Source organism: Chinchilla lanigera, unplaced genomic scaffold (genome assembly GCF_000276665.1).
Source record: "Chinchilla lanigera isolate Chin_1 unplaced genomic scaffold, ChiLan1.0 scaffold00012, whole genome shotgun sequence".
Lineage (NCBI taxonomy): Eukaryota > Metazoa > Chordata > Mammalia > Rodentia > Chinchillidae > Chinchilla > Chinchilla lanigera.
The window spans coordinates 33729697-33747687 of NW_004955413.1; the positions used below are offsets into that span (position 1 = coordinate 33729697).

Sequence of the window (17991 nt, forward strand, 5' to 3'; positions counted from 1 at the left end):
TCCTCTTCCCCTCCTTCTTTCCCGCTTCTTCTCCTTCCTCGTCTCTCTCTCTCTCTCTCTCTCTCTCTCTCTCTCTCTCTCTCTCTCTCTCTCTCTCTCTCCTGGAGACTGAACACAGAGTCTTACATATACTAAGCAAGCTTTACCACTAAGCTATATGTCCAGCTCCTTTAGGCCAAATTTCATAATTGCCCTGGTGCCAGGCACTAGTCATCTTCTAAATACCAAGCAAACACAATGCAAGACAGAAGCCACATTATAGTCCATGTGACCTAAAGAGCAGAGACCATGATTATTTTCTTTCAGTAATATTTTATAATTTTGAGTATTTTTATCTTAATTTGTCAGAATTAATCTTAAGTGTTTCATGTTTTGATACTCAATTTGCTCTTCACCAGTATACAGAAATGTTGATTTTTGTATATTTATCATATACCCTTTCTTTGCTTTTTGAGAATGGGACCCTATCATGTTACCCAAGCTGGTCTTGAACTCTTGGGCTCAAGCAATCCTCCTGTGTCAACCTACCAGGTAGCTGGAACTATAGGAATGTGCTACCACATCTGGCTCAAGAAAGTACTCTCTCTCTCTCTCTCTCTCTCTCTCTCTCTCTCTCTCTCTCTCTCTTTTCTGTACTGGGAATTGAACTTAAGACTTTGTGCTTGTCAGGTAGGTGCTATGCCACTGAGCTTTATCCCGGCCCCAAGAAAGTACTCTTAAAAGAAACTAAAAAACCACTTTCTTTTGCTCAGCTAATCATTTTGAGAGTCATTTATGTGTAGTATGTATCAGTAATTTATTCTTTTATTTATTGCTAAGTACTTTATTGTATACCACAATTCACTTTTCAATTTACACTGGGTTGTTTTCAGTTTGGGCTATAACAAATAAAGCAACTATGAATATTCATATTCCTATATAAACCTTTTATATTTTTGCTTACCACAAAATATGCATATATTTTCATATTTCTTAGAAATTTCTTAGAAATTCATATTTTATAGGCTTAAGTGCCTATGTGAAGAATAGCTAGATTATACAGTAAGTGTGTGTTTAGTAAGTTTTTAAAAAACTGCCAGCAAGCACCTGCCTGGCAAGCTCAAGGTCCTGAGTTTGATTCTGGTACCAAAACAAGCAAAGAAACAAAAACAAACTGCCAAAATATTTCTTTACAGTTGCAACATTTTGGATTCCCCCAGTTCCATCTTTCTACAGCCTTCACAGCACTTGGTATAGTCAGTCTTTTAAATTATAGTCATTATGATAGCTGTATGGAAATATTTCTTTAATTTCCATTTACCTAATGGCTGGTGATGGTAAGCACATTTTCATGTGCTTGTTGCCATCCAAATATCTTCTTTGGTGAAATTTCTCTCAAAATCTTTTGCCTATTTAAAAATTTTTGTTATTTTTTACAGTTTTGAGAGTTCTTGTTATGTGCTGAGAATGAAATTAATCAGTTACACGCACTTGTAAAATATTTTTTCCCTGTTAGAAGTTTGTCTTTTAGGGGCTGTGGAAATAGCTCAGCAGCACAAGTGCCTGCCTGGCAAGCACAATTCCCAGTACAGCAAAAAAGAAAAAGTTTGTCTTTTAATTCTCTAAACTCTGCGTGTGTGTGTGTGTGTGTGTGTGTGTGTGTGTGTGTGTGTGAGAGAGAGAGAGAGAGAGAGAGAGAGAGAGAGAGAGAGAGAGAGAGAGAGAGAGACTGGGGATTAAACCTAGGCCCTATGCATGCGAGGCAAGCAGTCCACTGTTGAGCTACCACCCGTTAGTGCTATAGGCTGGTGGCCAATCTTTGGCACAGGAGCCTTAGGGGATACTCCAGACCCAACTATAGCAGGTGCCAAATAGAAACTGTGGGCTCAGAGATATGATGATTGAAATGAAAACTCACCAGAGGAGTTCAAGAGCAGAACTGAGCATGTAGAGGAAAGGACTGATGAATCTGAAGGAAAAATAATTGGAAAAATTCAGCCTGAGGAATAGAAAGAAAAGAGAATTGGAAGAAAATTGAACCAAATCTGAAGAAACTTTGAACACATCTAACACATTAAGATACAAATTACAGGACAGAAGGAGAGAGGGAGCAAGGGAGAGAGGGAGGAATGTGAAAGGGAGGGAGAGAGAGGGAGGAGGAGGAAAAGAGAGGAGATGGAAAGAAAGTATATATGAAGAAACTATGGCCCCTAAACTTGTCAAACTTCCCAAATTGGAAGAAAGATAAGAATGCACACATCCAAGAATTCTGAAGAACTTGAAGCAGGATAAGTTCAAAGAGACCCGTATCAAAATACATTAAAGTATCAAACTCTCAAAACACAAGAAGAGTAGATTTTGACAGCAGCAAGAGAAAAGCACCTTATATAAAAGTAATCTTCAGTAAGAGTAACAGCTGATTTCCCATCAGAAGGAGCAAAGGGATAAGGTAGTGGTATGACACATTTAAAATTCTAAAGAAAAAAATTTCCCATAGACCAAGAATTCTATATTCAGCAAACTATGCTTCAAAAATGAAGGGGAGATTAAAACTTTTCCATTTAAAAAAAAGTGAAAGATTTCATTACCAGAAGAGCTGTCCTAGAAGAAGCAAAGGGGAATTCTTTAAGCTGAAATAGAAGAAAACAAGTAGTTGGCATGGTGGCATATATCTATAATCCCAGCACTCGAGAGGCTGATGCAGGAGGATTGCTGCAATTTCAAAGTCAGCCTTGGCTACACAGTGAGTTCAAGGCCAGCCTTGGCTACATAGTGAGACTCTGTCTCAAAAAGAAAAAAAAAGAGAATAACTTGAAACCACAAGAAAAATAAATACTGGTAGGGTTAACTATATAACTACACACATAAGCAAGTATTTCTCTACTTCTGATATAGTTTATAGTTTCTGTCCTTTCCTATACAACTTAATAGGTAAATACATAGAGTAATAATCATAAATCCATGTTATAGGCACTCAGAGTATAAATAGTCAATATGTGATAATAACCTAAGGGGAGAAGACAGCAATGAATACTATCAAAAATAAATTAGTATTACATAAATTAGTTTGCAACGAATTTAAGATATAATTGTAATTCTCAATGTAACACTGAGAAAATAAAAAAATATATATGGTAAAAATTGACATATCCCTGTAATCCTAGCACTCTAGAAGCCTGAGGCAGGAGGATCATTATATTTGAGCCTAGCCTGGGCAATTAAGTAATGCAGCAATACCTTGTCTTGGGGGGAAAAACAGCCAGGCATGGTGGCACATGCCTGTATCCCAGCATGAGAAGCTGAGGCAGGAAGACTGCTGTGAGTTTGAGGCAAGCCTGTACTACATAGGGAAAGTAGCTCAGTGAGATGGCCCTGGGTTCAATCCCCAGTACCGTATCCCCCCACAAAACCAACATAAACTAACAACAGACATATACAGTACATTCTACCCAACAAGAGCAGAATAGTTATTCTTCCTAGGTGTACCTACAACGTTCTCCAGGACCAACCATAGGTCACAAAGCAAGTCTTAATAAGTGTAAGGAATTTAAGGAATGAAATAATGTAAATATCTTTTCTGAATACAGAAGAATAAAATTACAAATCAGGAACAGAAAACTGGAAAACTCACTAATATGTGTAAGATAATGCACTTTTTTTGTGGTACTGGAAATCAAACCCAAGAGTATTTTACCACTGAGCTATATCCTCAGCTCCTTCCTCCTTTTAAAATTTTGAGACAAGGTCTCCCTACATTGTCCAAACTGGCCTCAAACTTGTGACCATCCTGCCTCAGCTTCTCAAGTAGCTGGGATTATAGGCATGCAACACCCCACCTTGCTAAACAATTCATTCTTAAACAACCAGTAGGTCAAATAATAAATCACAGGAGAAATTAGACAATGCCCTGAGGTGAATGGAGATAGAGGCACAACATGTTACACAATGGGATGTAGCAAAGCAGAACACTGAGAAGGAAATTTATAACATATTAAAAGTGAAATATCTGAAATCCATGATCTAATTGTATGAACCGTATGCCTGAAATGAAAGATCTAAAGGAAGGGGCTGGGGATTTAGCTCAACGGCAAAAGCACCTGCCTGGCAAGCACAAGGTTGTGAGTTCGGTTCCCGGTACCAGAGAAAAACCAAAAAAAAAAGAGAAAGATCTAAAGGGAAAAAAAAAAGAGCAAACTGAATTTAAACCTAGCATAAAAAAGGAAATAATGACAAAGTGGAATATAGAGTATAGAAACTGGAAAAATAATAGCTACCAAAATCAGAAGTAGGTTCTTTGAAAAGAGCAACAAAATTAACAAACCTTTAGCTAGACTGAGAATAACAGAATGAAGACTCAAATTACCAAAATAACAAATGCGAATGAGGATATTATTACCAATTTTATAGAAATAAAAAGGACTATAAGAGTATTATGCTAACAATTGTATGCTAACAAACGAGACCCAGGTGAGATGGGGAACTTCCTAAAACACACAAAATACCATAATGGATTAAAAAAGAGATAGAAAATAAGAATAGATTTTCTGGAAGAGATTGAATCAATCAAGTATCTCCCCCCCAAAAAAGCCTAGACCAGATGGCATCATTTGTGAAATTTATCAGACATTTAAAGAATTGACACCAATCCTTCTAAACCTCTTGCAAAAAACAGAAGAGAAGGAAATATTTCCTAACTCACTCTATAAGGTCAGCATTATTTTGATACCAAAGCCAGTCAAAGACTGCAAGAAAACTATAGCTCAATATTTCTTATGAATATAAATATGAAAATTCTCAACAAAATATTAGCAAATCAAATTCAGCACATCATCAAACTAGCAGCAGGATGAGAGAAACTTGGAAACATGATAGATAATTTTTGCTTGAAAAATGCGTCCTCTTCCATACCTATCAGAAAGGACCTGTAGGTGTATTTACATAGGACCACTGTACATACCCTTGATTTTACCCAAGGCTGTATAAATTCTTCTACTCTGTGAGAGGGTACTTGGAAGGTAACTGCACCATCCTTTCCACAGAACATCACTTTAATCCACTGTATTGGCAACTGCATGTGAATTGGGCTTAGGGAGCTAAATACTCTGGATTTCTTGATAGGATGCATGCACTCCAGAGGGTGGAAGGTAAGGCCTGCAAATATTCTGGAGCCTGCCACATCGGTAAAACTAGAAGTTTATTGGTTTGGGTTAGCTTGGTACGTGGTCTGCCAAAAATGGACTGCTTCTCCCTGGGGGATGACACTGAAAGATGGTGGCAAGGGGAAATTCAATTGGTGGAGTTTCAGGCAACACGAGAGGCTACACACATTACGTAGAAGGAAGTGGCCTGATGTTAGGGTATTTGTAGATCTATAGGCTTAATCTGAGAGGAGCAAGATCAAAGTGGTACAAGTAAGTCTTTAGGACCATAAACATATACAATTATTGTTTGTTAGGTGAAAACTAGTCTTCAGGAGAGGCATGAAGATGAATCTATGGGAGTGGACATGAAGAGAATCATCGTTTTGTAGGTTAATAGTCACTACTCACTGCAAAAGAGGCACTGAGTAACAAAGTAGACCAGTAGATGCCTGTCAGTCCCTGTGCTTGGCCATCACTGTACTCACTCAAGGGCTTGGGAGCAAGGGTGGTTACGATGGCAGAGTGGGAGACTGTATATGGGCCCCAACGCTGGCTGACTAATGCTGCTGCATGTTCAGTAGAGATCAGCACAGAACCCCAATGTCTAATATCTTTTGAGGAGACCTTGGTGGCAAATTGATCACACTGGTCTATCCCATCCTCAAAAGCATGTTTTATGCTTTGAGTGCAAACAATGTGTTGGAGTATGTTCTGGCTCTGGGCTTGCCTTTCCTGTCTGCAGTGACTACAGTGCAGAGCACCAGTCTCCAGAGCCACCCGGTTTTTGTTCTATTGATACTGGATCTTACAAAACATCACCTCAGATCAAGGCACTTATTTACAGCCTAGACATACACTGGTGGCATACAGCTATTGCTCCCACTAGACATTACATGGCCCAGAAGCTACTGCTCCAAAACAGCAATGAAAGACCTCTTAAAGACCCAGCCAAGTTGTGAGTTTGGAGGTGACACCCTATTGGGATGGGACCCTTCAGGATGTGGTATACAACTCAATTGTCAACATACAGGTCTGTATCCCATGTCCAGGAGTGGATATAGGAGTGCCTGCCTACTGACATACTTGGGAATTTGCTTCCTGTCTGCAACTGTAGGTTCTATAAATGGAGGTCTTTGGGGAGTAGAGGTTTTCCATTAAGTGACATAGTCAGTTTCACAAGAACATAAAGCCATGGTTGCTTCCTTAATTCTCTATGTGCTAGTAAACTGGCTAGTGAAGAATTAGCATTGTGAAAAGACGTAATTGTCCCTGATCAGAATTAGGAGGAAAGGACGTTGGTATGTAATAGAAACAGGGAGGGATACATTTAGGACTGTTGCCAATCATTTGAGGGTTCTTTTGGTCAATTCAGCTAGAAACCATGAATCAGCAAAGTACAGCGGGGTTATCAGTTCTGATGCCACTGGTTGACACCAATTAATGCTGGAGGCCATTAGGTCAGCACTATCAGGTTCTGGTCTATGCTGCTGGCCATCGCCATTTGATGCTGGCTTGTGCTAGATTCCACTGACTGACTCTGCTGGGTGCTGGTCACTGGACCTCCTCAGGGCTAACAGGCCCTACTGTTTATGGCTCTCTTTTTTAAAGCAACTACTCTGTCCAAACTACTCAGGGTAAGAGTGCCAAGTAGATTTACAGGACCTTCTGAGTTCACACTAACCAAGACAAATCATGAGCAGATTTTAACAGGACCTGTGCAGCATCACAGAGGGGTCATTACACACCAGAAGGGACCTCCTTACACTAACCTGAAAAGTGTGAGGACAGTGCTGCTTATACAGTAGCTGCAAGCCTGTGATTGGTCCAAGTGTAGGCTTCTGATTGGTTCAAATTTGGGCCTGCTGATTGGTCCAGGTGCAGGCAGGCCTCTGATGGTGCAAGTGGCTATAGCACATCTAGGACCAATGTGGCTGTCGTGACAGTTTGACAAAATGTTAGGCAGTTGCCAATTGCTTAGTTAATAGCTGTTTCATCTCCATGAAAAATGGCGGGGTTAAAACAGGAAATCTTCAGGAGGCTATGTTCATCACAGCTTAATGAGACTTGGGAAGGTTGGGGATCTTAACAATGGGCCCAGATTCTGCCTGCCATGATCTTAGTCATACTGGGGCCAAGCATCTGGAGTGGTGACAGCTGGGGAAAAGTGCCACTGTCAAGGGCTGAGCTGCACTTCCTTTCAGAGTGTCCCAGAGAATGGCTGTGATGGGTGGCATGAGGACACCGAGGCAAGAGGCAAGATGTCCCAGTTCATTCTCTAGGGCCCAAGGGAGAGCAAAGCGAAGCGAGGTGATGGACAGAATAGCTGTGGTCCAAACCACACCTCCTTCTCTGCCCAGCACAGGAAAAGGTGGACAGCTAGGCACTTCTTTTCTGTATCAGTGCTTAGGTGACCCATATTCTTAGTACTTCCAACCACCAGGTAAACCACACAGACCAGCAGAAGTGCTAGCCAGAAGGTGGTGGTAGAAAAGGGAGATGTATTTCAGTTTCTAAAAGGGTCCAACTGCAGAGAGGGGTCTGGTTTTCCTTTTGTGCTGATTGCCTTCCCAGAACTTGTGTCCCCAGTAAAACAAACTTGGGGAAGCTGTCTTACAGTTAGAATGAACTGTTTAAGCAGGTGGATCTAAGCAGTATGTTGGCCGTTGATGCTCTTGGCACCCTTCCTGTGCACTATCTCCTGACTTCTCTGAGTGTTGATGGATAAAACTCACAGCTGCCTTCCTCCCTAGTGGAGCTTTGGAGCCACTTCACCCTGGAGGCTATAAGCTGCCTCATTAACCTCACACTCTTGGCTGGCTGGCACAAGAGGTCCTGGTCTTGAGGTTGGACAACTTTGGAGCCATTCGTACTCCAGAGCTTTCCTGAGAATGGGGGTAGATTGAGTTGCCCGCCCGCTGAGACTATAACCTTGCTCAGCTTCTCACCTCCTGCACTCTCTCCTCCCCTTACTCATCTAAGAATGATCCCAGTAAGACATCTGAATAATCACCTTCTCAGATTCTGCTTTTAGCAAGCATGATTTTAAAAAAAGTCATGTAAAATCAAAAGATAGTGAATTTTATTTATTATTTTATTTTCAGTACTGGGAATTGAACTCAGGACCTTGTGCTTGCCAGGCCCTTGCTTGTGAATTTCAGTGAGTGATGTTAATCTTTTTTTTTTTTTTTTTTTTTTTTTTTTTTTTTTTTGTGAGTGATGTTAATCTCAACAAAGCTATTTGCATTAAAAAAAAAAACCTTATTGGGCTGGAGGTGTAGCTCAGTGGTAGTACTCGCCTAGGTTTGACCCCTGGTACTACAAAACATACATGGTTTGTGTCTAAATGTCCCCCCAAAGCCCCATGCAGTGAGGGGTGGGGTTCTGCAGTTTATGATAGATTCATGGTCCAACACTAGGATTACGGGTGTGAGCGCTACACTTGCCCTGGAGTGGGTAGTGTGCATACAATATAAGGGAGGGAAAGAAGTTTGCTCTCTGTGGTTCCTGCTTTTTCGCTTTTGCCGATTTCCACCACCATGAACTGTTGCCCTCTGCCATGTGCCACCCTGCCTTGGAGCCAGGTGAGTATGAACTGAAGCCTCCACAAACTGCGAGGTAAATAAACCTCTCCTTCCTTAATTTTGGGCATCAGCAACAGGAGAAAAAGTAACTAAGACATTAACCCACCCCACAGGTTTTGGTCATTTACAATTACTAAAGCTTTCTTTCTTTTTCTCCTTCTTTTCTTTCTTTTCCTTCCTTCCTCTCTTCCTGTCTCTTTTTATCTTTTTCTTCTTTCTTTTCTTTCTCTCTGTCCTTTCCTTTCTTTTTCTTTTAAATCTCACTTCCTTAGTGCATTCCTTAAAAAGGTGGCTCCATAGCACAATGGACAGTGCATTGGACTTCTTAAAAACATTGGTCAGGTAAAGTCTAGGTTGAACGTGTGAATATCACTTATTTAAAGTGGAATCATTTGTGTTCTGGGGCTCCAAAAAGAATACCTATACTTTTTAAATCAGTAAATTCCTCTGAAATGGTCCCCTTTATGGCCAATCAAAAAGCAGGGATCTGAGTAATATGGTCAGTCAAGAGTTAACAGTGGCAGATCATGGCAGTCTCCCTCATTAATGTGGTTGATGATTTTTTTCCTTAGTGTACATTCACCCAGAAAGAACACACATATTGTATTTCAATTTTTACTGTAAAAAAAGACTAACAAAATAAATTAATGACAATAATGCAAATAATGCCACAGATGGTGATAAGAACATATTATCAAGCCATAGCTCCCATGGAGGAGAGGAAAGGCAACTTTCCTCTACATGCCTCAGCCATGATCACTCCAGTAGGCAGTGATCATCTCTTCCTAGAGTAATGGAGGAGACCTTTCTCTGCTGACAGAGGCTCTAAAGGGAGCTGTTCTGAAAACCTTTTTGTTTTTTTTAATATTGAAAATCATTTTTTTGTAATCCAAATAGGTATTCCTTGTGGTGTGGCTGTACAATCTGATGTTTGCCAACAGTAATGCCTGTGTGTGACCAAATACAGCTATACCCTACAGCTGCTTTAACTTAATTTAAATGGAAAACCTGTTCCTGTAACGTTTACCTGAACTACCAGATCTCCTGAAACAGAGTAGGTGCTTAAAAAACTGCAATCTGTTTGAAAACTTCTTTTAAAAAGTTGGCTGTTAAAAGTTGCAGGGGAAAAAGAACAGAGCCTCACACATTCTGCAGTGGGGAAATGGTGTAACTGGGGATAAGCAATCATTCTCTTAGCAGAAGTACAAGAAATAGTCCCTGGTCAGTTTTGGGAAGAAAAAACCCAACCATTTGAAAGTCTGTTTACTAAAGAGACACACAACATTCCTGGATTCTCTCCACTGTTGGTTGGGGTGGGCAGGGAGGTGTGAAAGACACCAATCCCTAATTCAAGTGGGACTTCATGCTTGTCCAGGATGTGCCAGTGCTGACCTCCTCCTGTACCACAGAAGTGGGACTGTAGGAGGCTGAGCAGGGGTGGCTTGGAAACGTTCTCCATTCAGAGCTTGAGGGGTATTCCCAAGTCAGATTCCCACATCAGCCACAACAGGCTGCTCTCTGGTCAGGCGAGGGACAGGCTCTTGATCCTGCCACTGTGCGCTTGGTCTGGTTCATCTTCCTCTTTCTGCTCCAACTTGAAGTTCTGTGAACAAGGTCACAGGTGAGCATTTGCTCAACAGTAGTTCTGATCCACTTAGAGGTGGCAAAGGAAGGCAAAGCCCACTCGATGTGGTTATATTCCACATCTCTGAAGTGAATGCCTGCTTTTTCTACCCCACCCTAAATTAGACCCCCACCTACCTCGAGCTCCTCCAAAACCTCATCCATGAAGTCCTGGGAATTCTGTTTGTAAGACACAGCTAATCGAATTGCATCATTGAAGAGCTGGGGGTTAGATGGAGATTATGGCAGCAAGGAGGAGGGCCCCGGGCCCCCCTAAAACTGGCAAGCTCATCCTTCGGTTTACCTTCTCCTCATTAACCCGACCCCATGCGCAATGGATTTCTTCCTCATCAAGCCCAGGCCCTCCCGTGGCACACATCCATTTCCTGTCCTTCCCATCCCTCCCCTTCACAGCCTCTCTGTAAGTGTACCACCTCGCAGACTACCTCTGAAATTGATCATTACCTTCACAACGTTGGTACCATCAGCAGCTGAGACAAAGTACAGGGGCAGGGAGAATTTCCTGGCAAAATTGAAGCTCTTTTGGGTCACTTGTAGGTCTGCTGTAGAAAGAAGTAGGACATTGGCCTGTCCATCCAGGGAAAAGGAGAGGGGTTTGGAGGGAGAGTTAGTGGAGACCCCAGGCCAGAAAGCGGAATAGAGACAACTAGGGAACATGTCCTCAGAAGAGTTAACAGGGATCTGTGTCTTGGGAAGAGGGAGGGTTGGCTCAGCTGAATCGTTACTGGGGAGGGGGCATCTCCAGAAGGAGGACAAATACTGAAGGTTGCCCATGCCAGGAAGGGAGGAGGAAATGTGTGCAGTGGGTCCCCACAAATCGCTTCACCCAGATGCAGGGATGGCCCCACCATCAATTTTGTTGGCTACCACGATGCATGGGATCTCTGGCCTGAACTCTCGAAGCTCTGCATACCAGGTGCTCAGGTTTTTATAGGTGACTTTCCTCTGTACATCAAAGACCTGCAAAGGGCAAAGGCAGACAGCTTGGGTGTGTCAGTGTCTCTGCACGCCACCACACAGATAAATTATACACCCAGGCAGGTGAATGTGAGCACATGACACAGGCTAGCAACTTAGACCAGCAGCCTCAGAAGAGGGTGCGAAAGGAACTAATGGACAAATCACATATAGGTCACTCTTAGAAAAGAGGAAAGCTCAAATACCAAATGCCAGTGCAGGAATAAAATGAAAATGTCTAAAACATACTTCCTTGTTCCTGAGGGGTCAGGAACAGGCCCTACCACATGGCCCCTTGGGCCTTGCAGCATCACCCTCTTTTGTGTAGTATTCTTAGTTATAAGTATTGAAACTTTGCAAACTCTCAAGAGCTTCAGGACTTAAGAGACTGTGGGAGGAGTCCGGTGATGAGCCCTGCAAATGGTCAGGAGGGAAAACTCCTGTCTCCCCACTGTGCCTACCAGCTGGTAAGCGCCTGTAGATAGCACCTGTTTCTTTCCACCCTGGCACCTTGCCTGTGCACACCACAGGCAGAATCCATGTGTCAGAAGTGGTCAGAGTGCTATGGGTGTACTCAGGAAAGAACAATCTTAATGACGAAACATCAGAGGAGGCTGTGTGGAGCTGGTTGCATATATACAAGGCTTGAAAAATGAGAAGCATGGGGCTGGGGATTTAGCTCAGCAGCAAAAGCGCCTGCCTGGCAAGCGCAAGGTCGTGAGTTCGGTTCCCGGTACTGGAGAAAAACCAAAAAAAAAAAAGAGAAGCGTTTTAGGTTTCCCCTCAGCGCTATCCCTTATAGATAAGAAGACACCCACTCAGGGCCAGAGTAAGCTTATGTATACTATAGGCAATCACAAGTTGGGGGTAGGCTACGAAGAGCCAGGGTAGATTTTACATACCAATAATGATGGCAACTTATCCACCCTGAGAGCAGCACCTGCTCACTCCCTTTGTGACTACAGCCAGAGTGAAACCATGTGACTTCCAGGATCAGGCCACAGGAAGACTGTGACTCCCACCTGGTTCTCCTTGGGTGCTCATTCCTAGGATCTGGAAGCTATTCTTCGAGCAAGCTCACATCAACCCACACTGACAATGTGCACAGAGATGCATGCAGCAAGACCTGCTGATGGCCCATCCAGCTGGGTGTGTGGAGAGGCCTAGTACCCAGCCTGAGGTTCTTCTCAGCTGAGGTCCCAGACCTTGGGGATTCCTCACCCAGCAGAAAATGGTTGTTCTGTGTCACCAGGCTTTGAGTTTTGTGTGAAAGCAAGATTTCGAATGCTTGTTCCAAGAAGTTTGAATGTCTGAGATTTTCACTTGATGACAACTGGTAGGGCTCATAATTCAGAAAACTAGTCTATTGGGCTGGAGGTGCTCCTCAGTGATGGACTGAGGCTAAGCCCTGGGTTCAGCCCCCAGTACAAAAAAAGAAATGAAAAGACTCAAACCAATCTATTATTTCTCGTGTTATCGATGGCTAAGGTTTATGAAAATGTTTATGTGGACCAAAAGAGAAAACACTCTTCTTCAGTGTCTTAAGACTGCGAGTCTAAGAAATGACACAGGCATTCATGAGCAGGAACTCTGAGAGGACATGGGAGGGAGGTGTGGGACAGTCTGAATGAGAAAGGTCCTTAGGAAGCAGCAGGCAACAGTGGAGGGAGGCCCTGAGAGCTCCCCAGAGAGCTGAGCTCAATTAGGGAGGGGCCATGGCTTTCTCAGCCGGGTTTCCCTCTTGAGCATTATGTGTGGACACCTGAGCTTGTCGCACTCCCTAGGTAGTTCTTTACCTTTCCTTTGCCCTTCCTTACATGGCTTGTCCTCACATAAAAGCTCTCCGGAGCATGTGGGTTTGAAGCATCCCTGGTAGTCCTCATCCCCTCTCCCAGAGCACCCAGCTTGGTTAGGAGGCCCTAGGACTGCTGAACCACTTGTCTCCTCCACCCTCAGGCCACATTTGCCCAGCGCCTTTGTCCACCTCCCAGCTGGTCTCATACCATGATGCAGGCGTGGGCCTTGTGGTAGTAGGAGGCATGCATGCTCTGGAACCGCTCCTGGCCTGCCGTATCCCAAAAGTCTGCAACATGAACATAGCTATAATTGCCTGATTAGGCTGGAGGGCACAGACCCACATGTCCCAAGGGTTTCTGAGCATGTCTCTGTGTATAGAAACAAGATACACATGTGGTGCAGCCATAGCATGTGAGGACATGCTGGGAGCATGTCCTCAGGACAGAGTGCCTGGGGGTGCTATGAGAGATATGTTATGCTGATGGGTAGGGGAGGACCCAGGGCCAGGGGCCAGTGGGGAGGATAATGCAGACTATTCAGCAGGTCCCCTCATCCCTATATTCTGTGTATGGTGACCACAGATATGGTTGACAATTAGCCTGGCCAAGGTAGAGTTGTGACCTCACACATGGTCAAGTCCAGTGTGGGAGATAGTGAGCTGGCTGCATCTGCTATTTCTTTACTGTCTGAATGAGAAACCCTGAAATAAGATACTGCCTGTCCAAGCACTCTGTGCTCTACAGCAAACTCTGGCAGGATAGCTTCTCAGTATTTACTCATTTTCTTTCTTCTTTTCTTTTTCTGAGACGTGGTCTTATTATGTAGTTCAGGCCAGCCTTGAATTTGTTACGCAGCCAAGGCCGGCCTCAAACTTGCAATCCTCCTATATGAGTCTCCTAAGTGCAGGGATTAAGGCATGCGCCACTACGTTCAGTAAGTTTGCTTTTCTCAACACTGCCCTATGCACTGGTCCTCTCTATCTCAGTGGGTATGCCTCCTCTTCCCTGGCCCTAGCTCCCCCTTTTCCACCCTCCTGATTCCATTCCAAGGACCCCCTCCTGAGTTTCTTCCCCTTGAGGCCAAGTGTGGCCTCTGTCCGTGCTGCTCACCTACGAGGATGGTCTTGCCGTCCACGGTGGCTGTGTGCTTATACAGAGTCAGAGCATATGTGGACAGCTGCTGTGGCTGACTACACCCAGGTTAAGGAGTAAAATGAATAAAAGGGAAGTTAGGAAGGCATGGATGCGGCTTTTGTAAGATGAAAAGGAAATCCTACGCTAGGCAGCAACATGACTGTTCCATGGAAAATATCTCCAACCGGTCAGAAAGCTGACAAGATAGCAGCTGATAAGCTGTTTATAAGCTGATACTAGCTCAAAGTCCAGGGGGTAATGCCTCTTGAAGCTGACAGACCTCAGCCGTGGGGTTCCAGGGCAAGAAGCAGTAGGCTCTATGGGCTTTCTTACCTGTAGTCTTCAGTGCCCCATCAGGGAAGCTTTTAAAAAGTCTTCCAGTTAGGTGGGCATGTTGTTGCACACAAGTGATCCCAGCTATGTGGGAGGCTGAGACAATAACATCTCAAGTCTGAGGCTCGCCTGGGCAACTTACAAGACCCTTTCATAATAAAATTGAAAGGGATGGGGATGTCACTCAGTGGTAAAGCATTTATATGTGTGAGGCCCAGGGCTCAATCCCCAGCACCATAAAAACAAACAACAGACAAGAGAGCCAAAACTTCTCAGTTGCAGGGAGAGCCTCATTTCAAACTTGTACAATATAATAATTTATGGGAGAAGGGAGACGTGATAACTCATATTTTACAAAGTTCATTCATACAAGAGACTTTTAAAAGTCATATTAAGGGGCTTGTTCTTTGAGGTTAGAGATTAGGTGACTTGCCCAAGTCAGAGATATGAAGGAGGAGGATTTGAATTCAGGCATATAAGACAGACAAGGTGTTCTTAGCCATTCAGATAACTCTAATATATGATAAACTCAAATATGAGTAAGCTCCAAAACAGCAGTGACTGTGTGATGTCATGGGGGTCCACTGGAGAGAAGACAGTGTAAAGGAAACCTGTACATTCATTTACTCATTGCTCCTTTCCGGGCTGCTGGTGCAAAGGGGTGGGCAATACTGTGAGCACGTGCACATGGGAGGAGCCACACGGACAAGGGGCATCTCAAATAGTAAAGGATACAATCCGTCCATGAGAAATCTCTCCATAAGCCTGTAAGAGAATATACAAGGTCAGAGGGCATCCCTATCTCCTCTTTACCCCTACTTTAACAGGCCCTGGCTGACAATATGGAAGCCACAGACCAATTTCCAGCCAGTTTCCAGGTCAAGTCCCCAACTTGGAAATCATCATTACCAGCCTCTCGTAGCAAAAACACTCCTGTCTATGAACACGCAAACCACCCAGGTAGAGATTTCACATCCATTATTTCTACCTCAGCATACTTTAGCACATGTAATTACTTCTGTTTTATACACGGGCAACCTTAGGCCAAGAGGGCTGCACCCTCCACATAAAAGCCATTCTGTAGGTCCTCAGAGCTTGCTCAACATGTCACCTAAGCAGTGAGATTGTCTCTGACAACTCTGTAATATGGAAGTAGTTCTACCCATCACACACTCCTCCATTTCTCTCTGCAATGAACATAACAGCAACTGAAATATTCGGTATTTAACTTTACTATCTCTCCGCTGGAATGGAATGTATATCAGAGCAGCTGTCAGATTAGTAGTTTACTGCTGTATCCCCACAGCGTAGGGTAGTGCAAAGATATGTGGTGCTTAGTAATAAATGTGAATGTGAGCAAAGCTAGCAAGCTTAATGTAGCACATATCCTCAAACCCAAGGGTACCCTTGAATCTTCTTTTAGCTTTCACACTGACCAACAATTAGGCCCTGTAATACATCTAAAAAATCAAAAGCCCCAAACAATATTCCTTACACCAAACACCTGCCTCATCATGCCTTCCTCAAAAAGCTTATCAGGATGTACAAATAAAAGATCCAAACCAGGTTTTAACATCTCTGTAGTTTAAAACTAAAATATAGTCAAATATGTAACACCACTTACAAGTAACTTACTTGTTAGAAAAGAATTCCTGAACTTTAGAACAAAAGAAGGGCTGGGGATATAGCTCAGTGTCATAAGTACCTGCCTGGCAAGCGAGTTTGATTCCCGGTACCAAAAAAAAAAAAGAAGAAAGAAATTCCCCAACATTGAATGTCAAGTAGATTAATTAATTGAGGTTATTAGCTTCCTGTACGTGGCATGTCTTTATTCTGCCTTTTTCCCCTTTCGCTCCTCTTTACCCCTCATGCTTTTTCCCTTGGACCACTTCCCTATTGCAAGGAATTCATCTCCTAGTCCCTTCTACCCATCCTTCATTATTCTCTTTGTTTGTAATTTGCCTCACTCAAATGAGAGACACCATAAGGTATTTAAGCTTGTGTGTCTGGTTTATTTCACCCAACCATTATCTTTTCCAGATCAATAATATCAACAAGAGGGCCAGTTGTGGTGGCACACATCTGTAATCCCAGCACTCTGGAGGCTGAGGCAGGAGGGTGTGAATTTGAGGATAGCCTGGGCTACAAAGTGAGTTCAAGGCCAGCCTGAACTGCATAGTGAAACCTTATCTCAAAAAGACAAAAAAACCCCAAGAAACAGAAACAAAAACAAACCCAAAAAGAATGAAAAACAGGACAGGGGAATGGGGGCGGGGGAGGGGTTAAACAAGACAAAACAAAACAAGCTGTGGTATGTACATGTAACCACTCCCCAAAATGACTGTAAGCTGCATGAATTGCAAACATGTACTAATAAAAAAAATTATTAAAAAAAGAATATAGACTAGAAAAAATGAGAGAGACCCAGGTACTTATGGGTCTATAAAATGACATTTTTTTCACTGAAATCTCAGGAGGAAAAGAAAGAAAGGATCAGGCTGAAAAACTGAAGAAACTCGTACCTAAAATCTTCCCAAATTTTGCAAAGTCAAGAAAATGACTTTGTGTGATTCTGCGTAAATCATAAATGAAGAACCCAAAGAAATTTACACACAAACAGAGCATGGTCACTTCCTAAATTGTAAAGGCAAAGAAAAACCTTTGGAAGCAATCAGAGAGAAGCAAAATTGTACCTACAGGGTAAAAACCATTTGAATGACAGAGGCAGTAAAGAAGTATTTCTCAAGTAATGAAAGAGAGGAACTGCCAATCCAGTACCGTAAATCCAGTGAAACTCTAAAAAATGAAGGAGACTCAAAGGTTTTTTTTTCATATAAAGGAAAAAGAAGATAATTTGTTTCCAGTAGACTACCTTAAAAGAATTGCTAAAGGAAATCTTGAAAACAGAAAAGAAATAAGAAAAAGAAGGAATCTTGGAATATCAGCAGGGGAAAAAAGAAGAGGGTTAAGAAAAAGATATCAGAAAATACAATTTTTTTCCTGTCTGTTAAAAATTTCAAAGCATTTTAGATGGTTAAAGCAAGAATTATAACAACATTTGGTGAGCATTCTCAATTATGTAGAGGAAATATTGAAGACAAATAGGGGAAGGTAAAGGTGTAGAAAAGGAGGTAAGGTGTAGACACTTTACTCCAGCTGGTGTCAACTTTTCAGCAGACTGAAAAGTTACATATATATAACATAGTACTGAGAACAAGTGTAAGAGCTATATAAAAAAAGTATCATCAATAATACTATAAATAGCCGGGTGTGGTGGTGCAGGCCTGTAATCCCAGCACTTGGGAGGCTGAGGCAGGAGGATCTTTGCCAGTTTGAGGCCAGCCTGGGCTACAAAGTGAGCTCAAGGCAAGCCTGAACTGCATAGCTAGACCCTGTCTCAAAAAGACAAATAATAATAACAATAAT

At 42.7% G+C, this 17991-nt stretch overlaps 1 protein-coding gene across 4 annotated transcripts in view; it reads right to left on the minus strand.

The window, feature by feature from the left end:
• Nucleotides 1-9302: 9302 nt before the first annotated feature.
• Nucleotides 9303-17991, minus strand: part of Rabl2b (RAB, member of RAS oncogene family-like 2B) — a 17376-nt gene continuing 8687 nt past the window's right edge. For 3 of the 4 annotated variants that reach the window (XM_005379599.2, XM_013511656.1, XM_013511655.1), the window contains 7 exons: nucleotides 15301-15330; nucleotides 14209-14288; nucleotides 13306-13385; nucleotides 11194-11305; nucleotides 10790-10887; nucleotides 10463-10546; nucleotides 9303-10304 (listed from right to left, as the gene is read on the minus strand). In XM_005379599.2, coding sequence (XP_005379656.1) covers nucleotides 10224-10304; nucleotides 10463-10546; nucleotides 10790-10887; nucleotides 11194-11305; nucleotides 13306-13385; nucleotides 14209-14288; nucleotides 15301-15330 — 565 coding nt within the window. In that variant the 3' untranslated portion in view covers nucleotides 9303-10223. The remainder of the gene's footprint in view (nucleotides 10305-10462; nucleotides 10547-10789; nucleotides 10888-11193; nucleotides 11306-13305; nucleotides 13386-14208; nucleotides 14289-15300; nucleotides 15331-17991) is intronic. The other variant, XM_005379600.2, reaches the window with a different exon arrangement.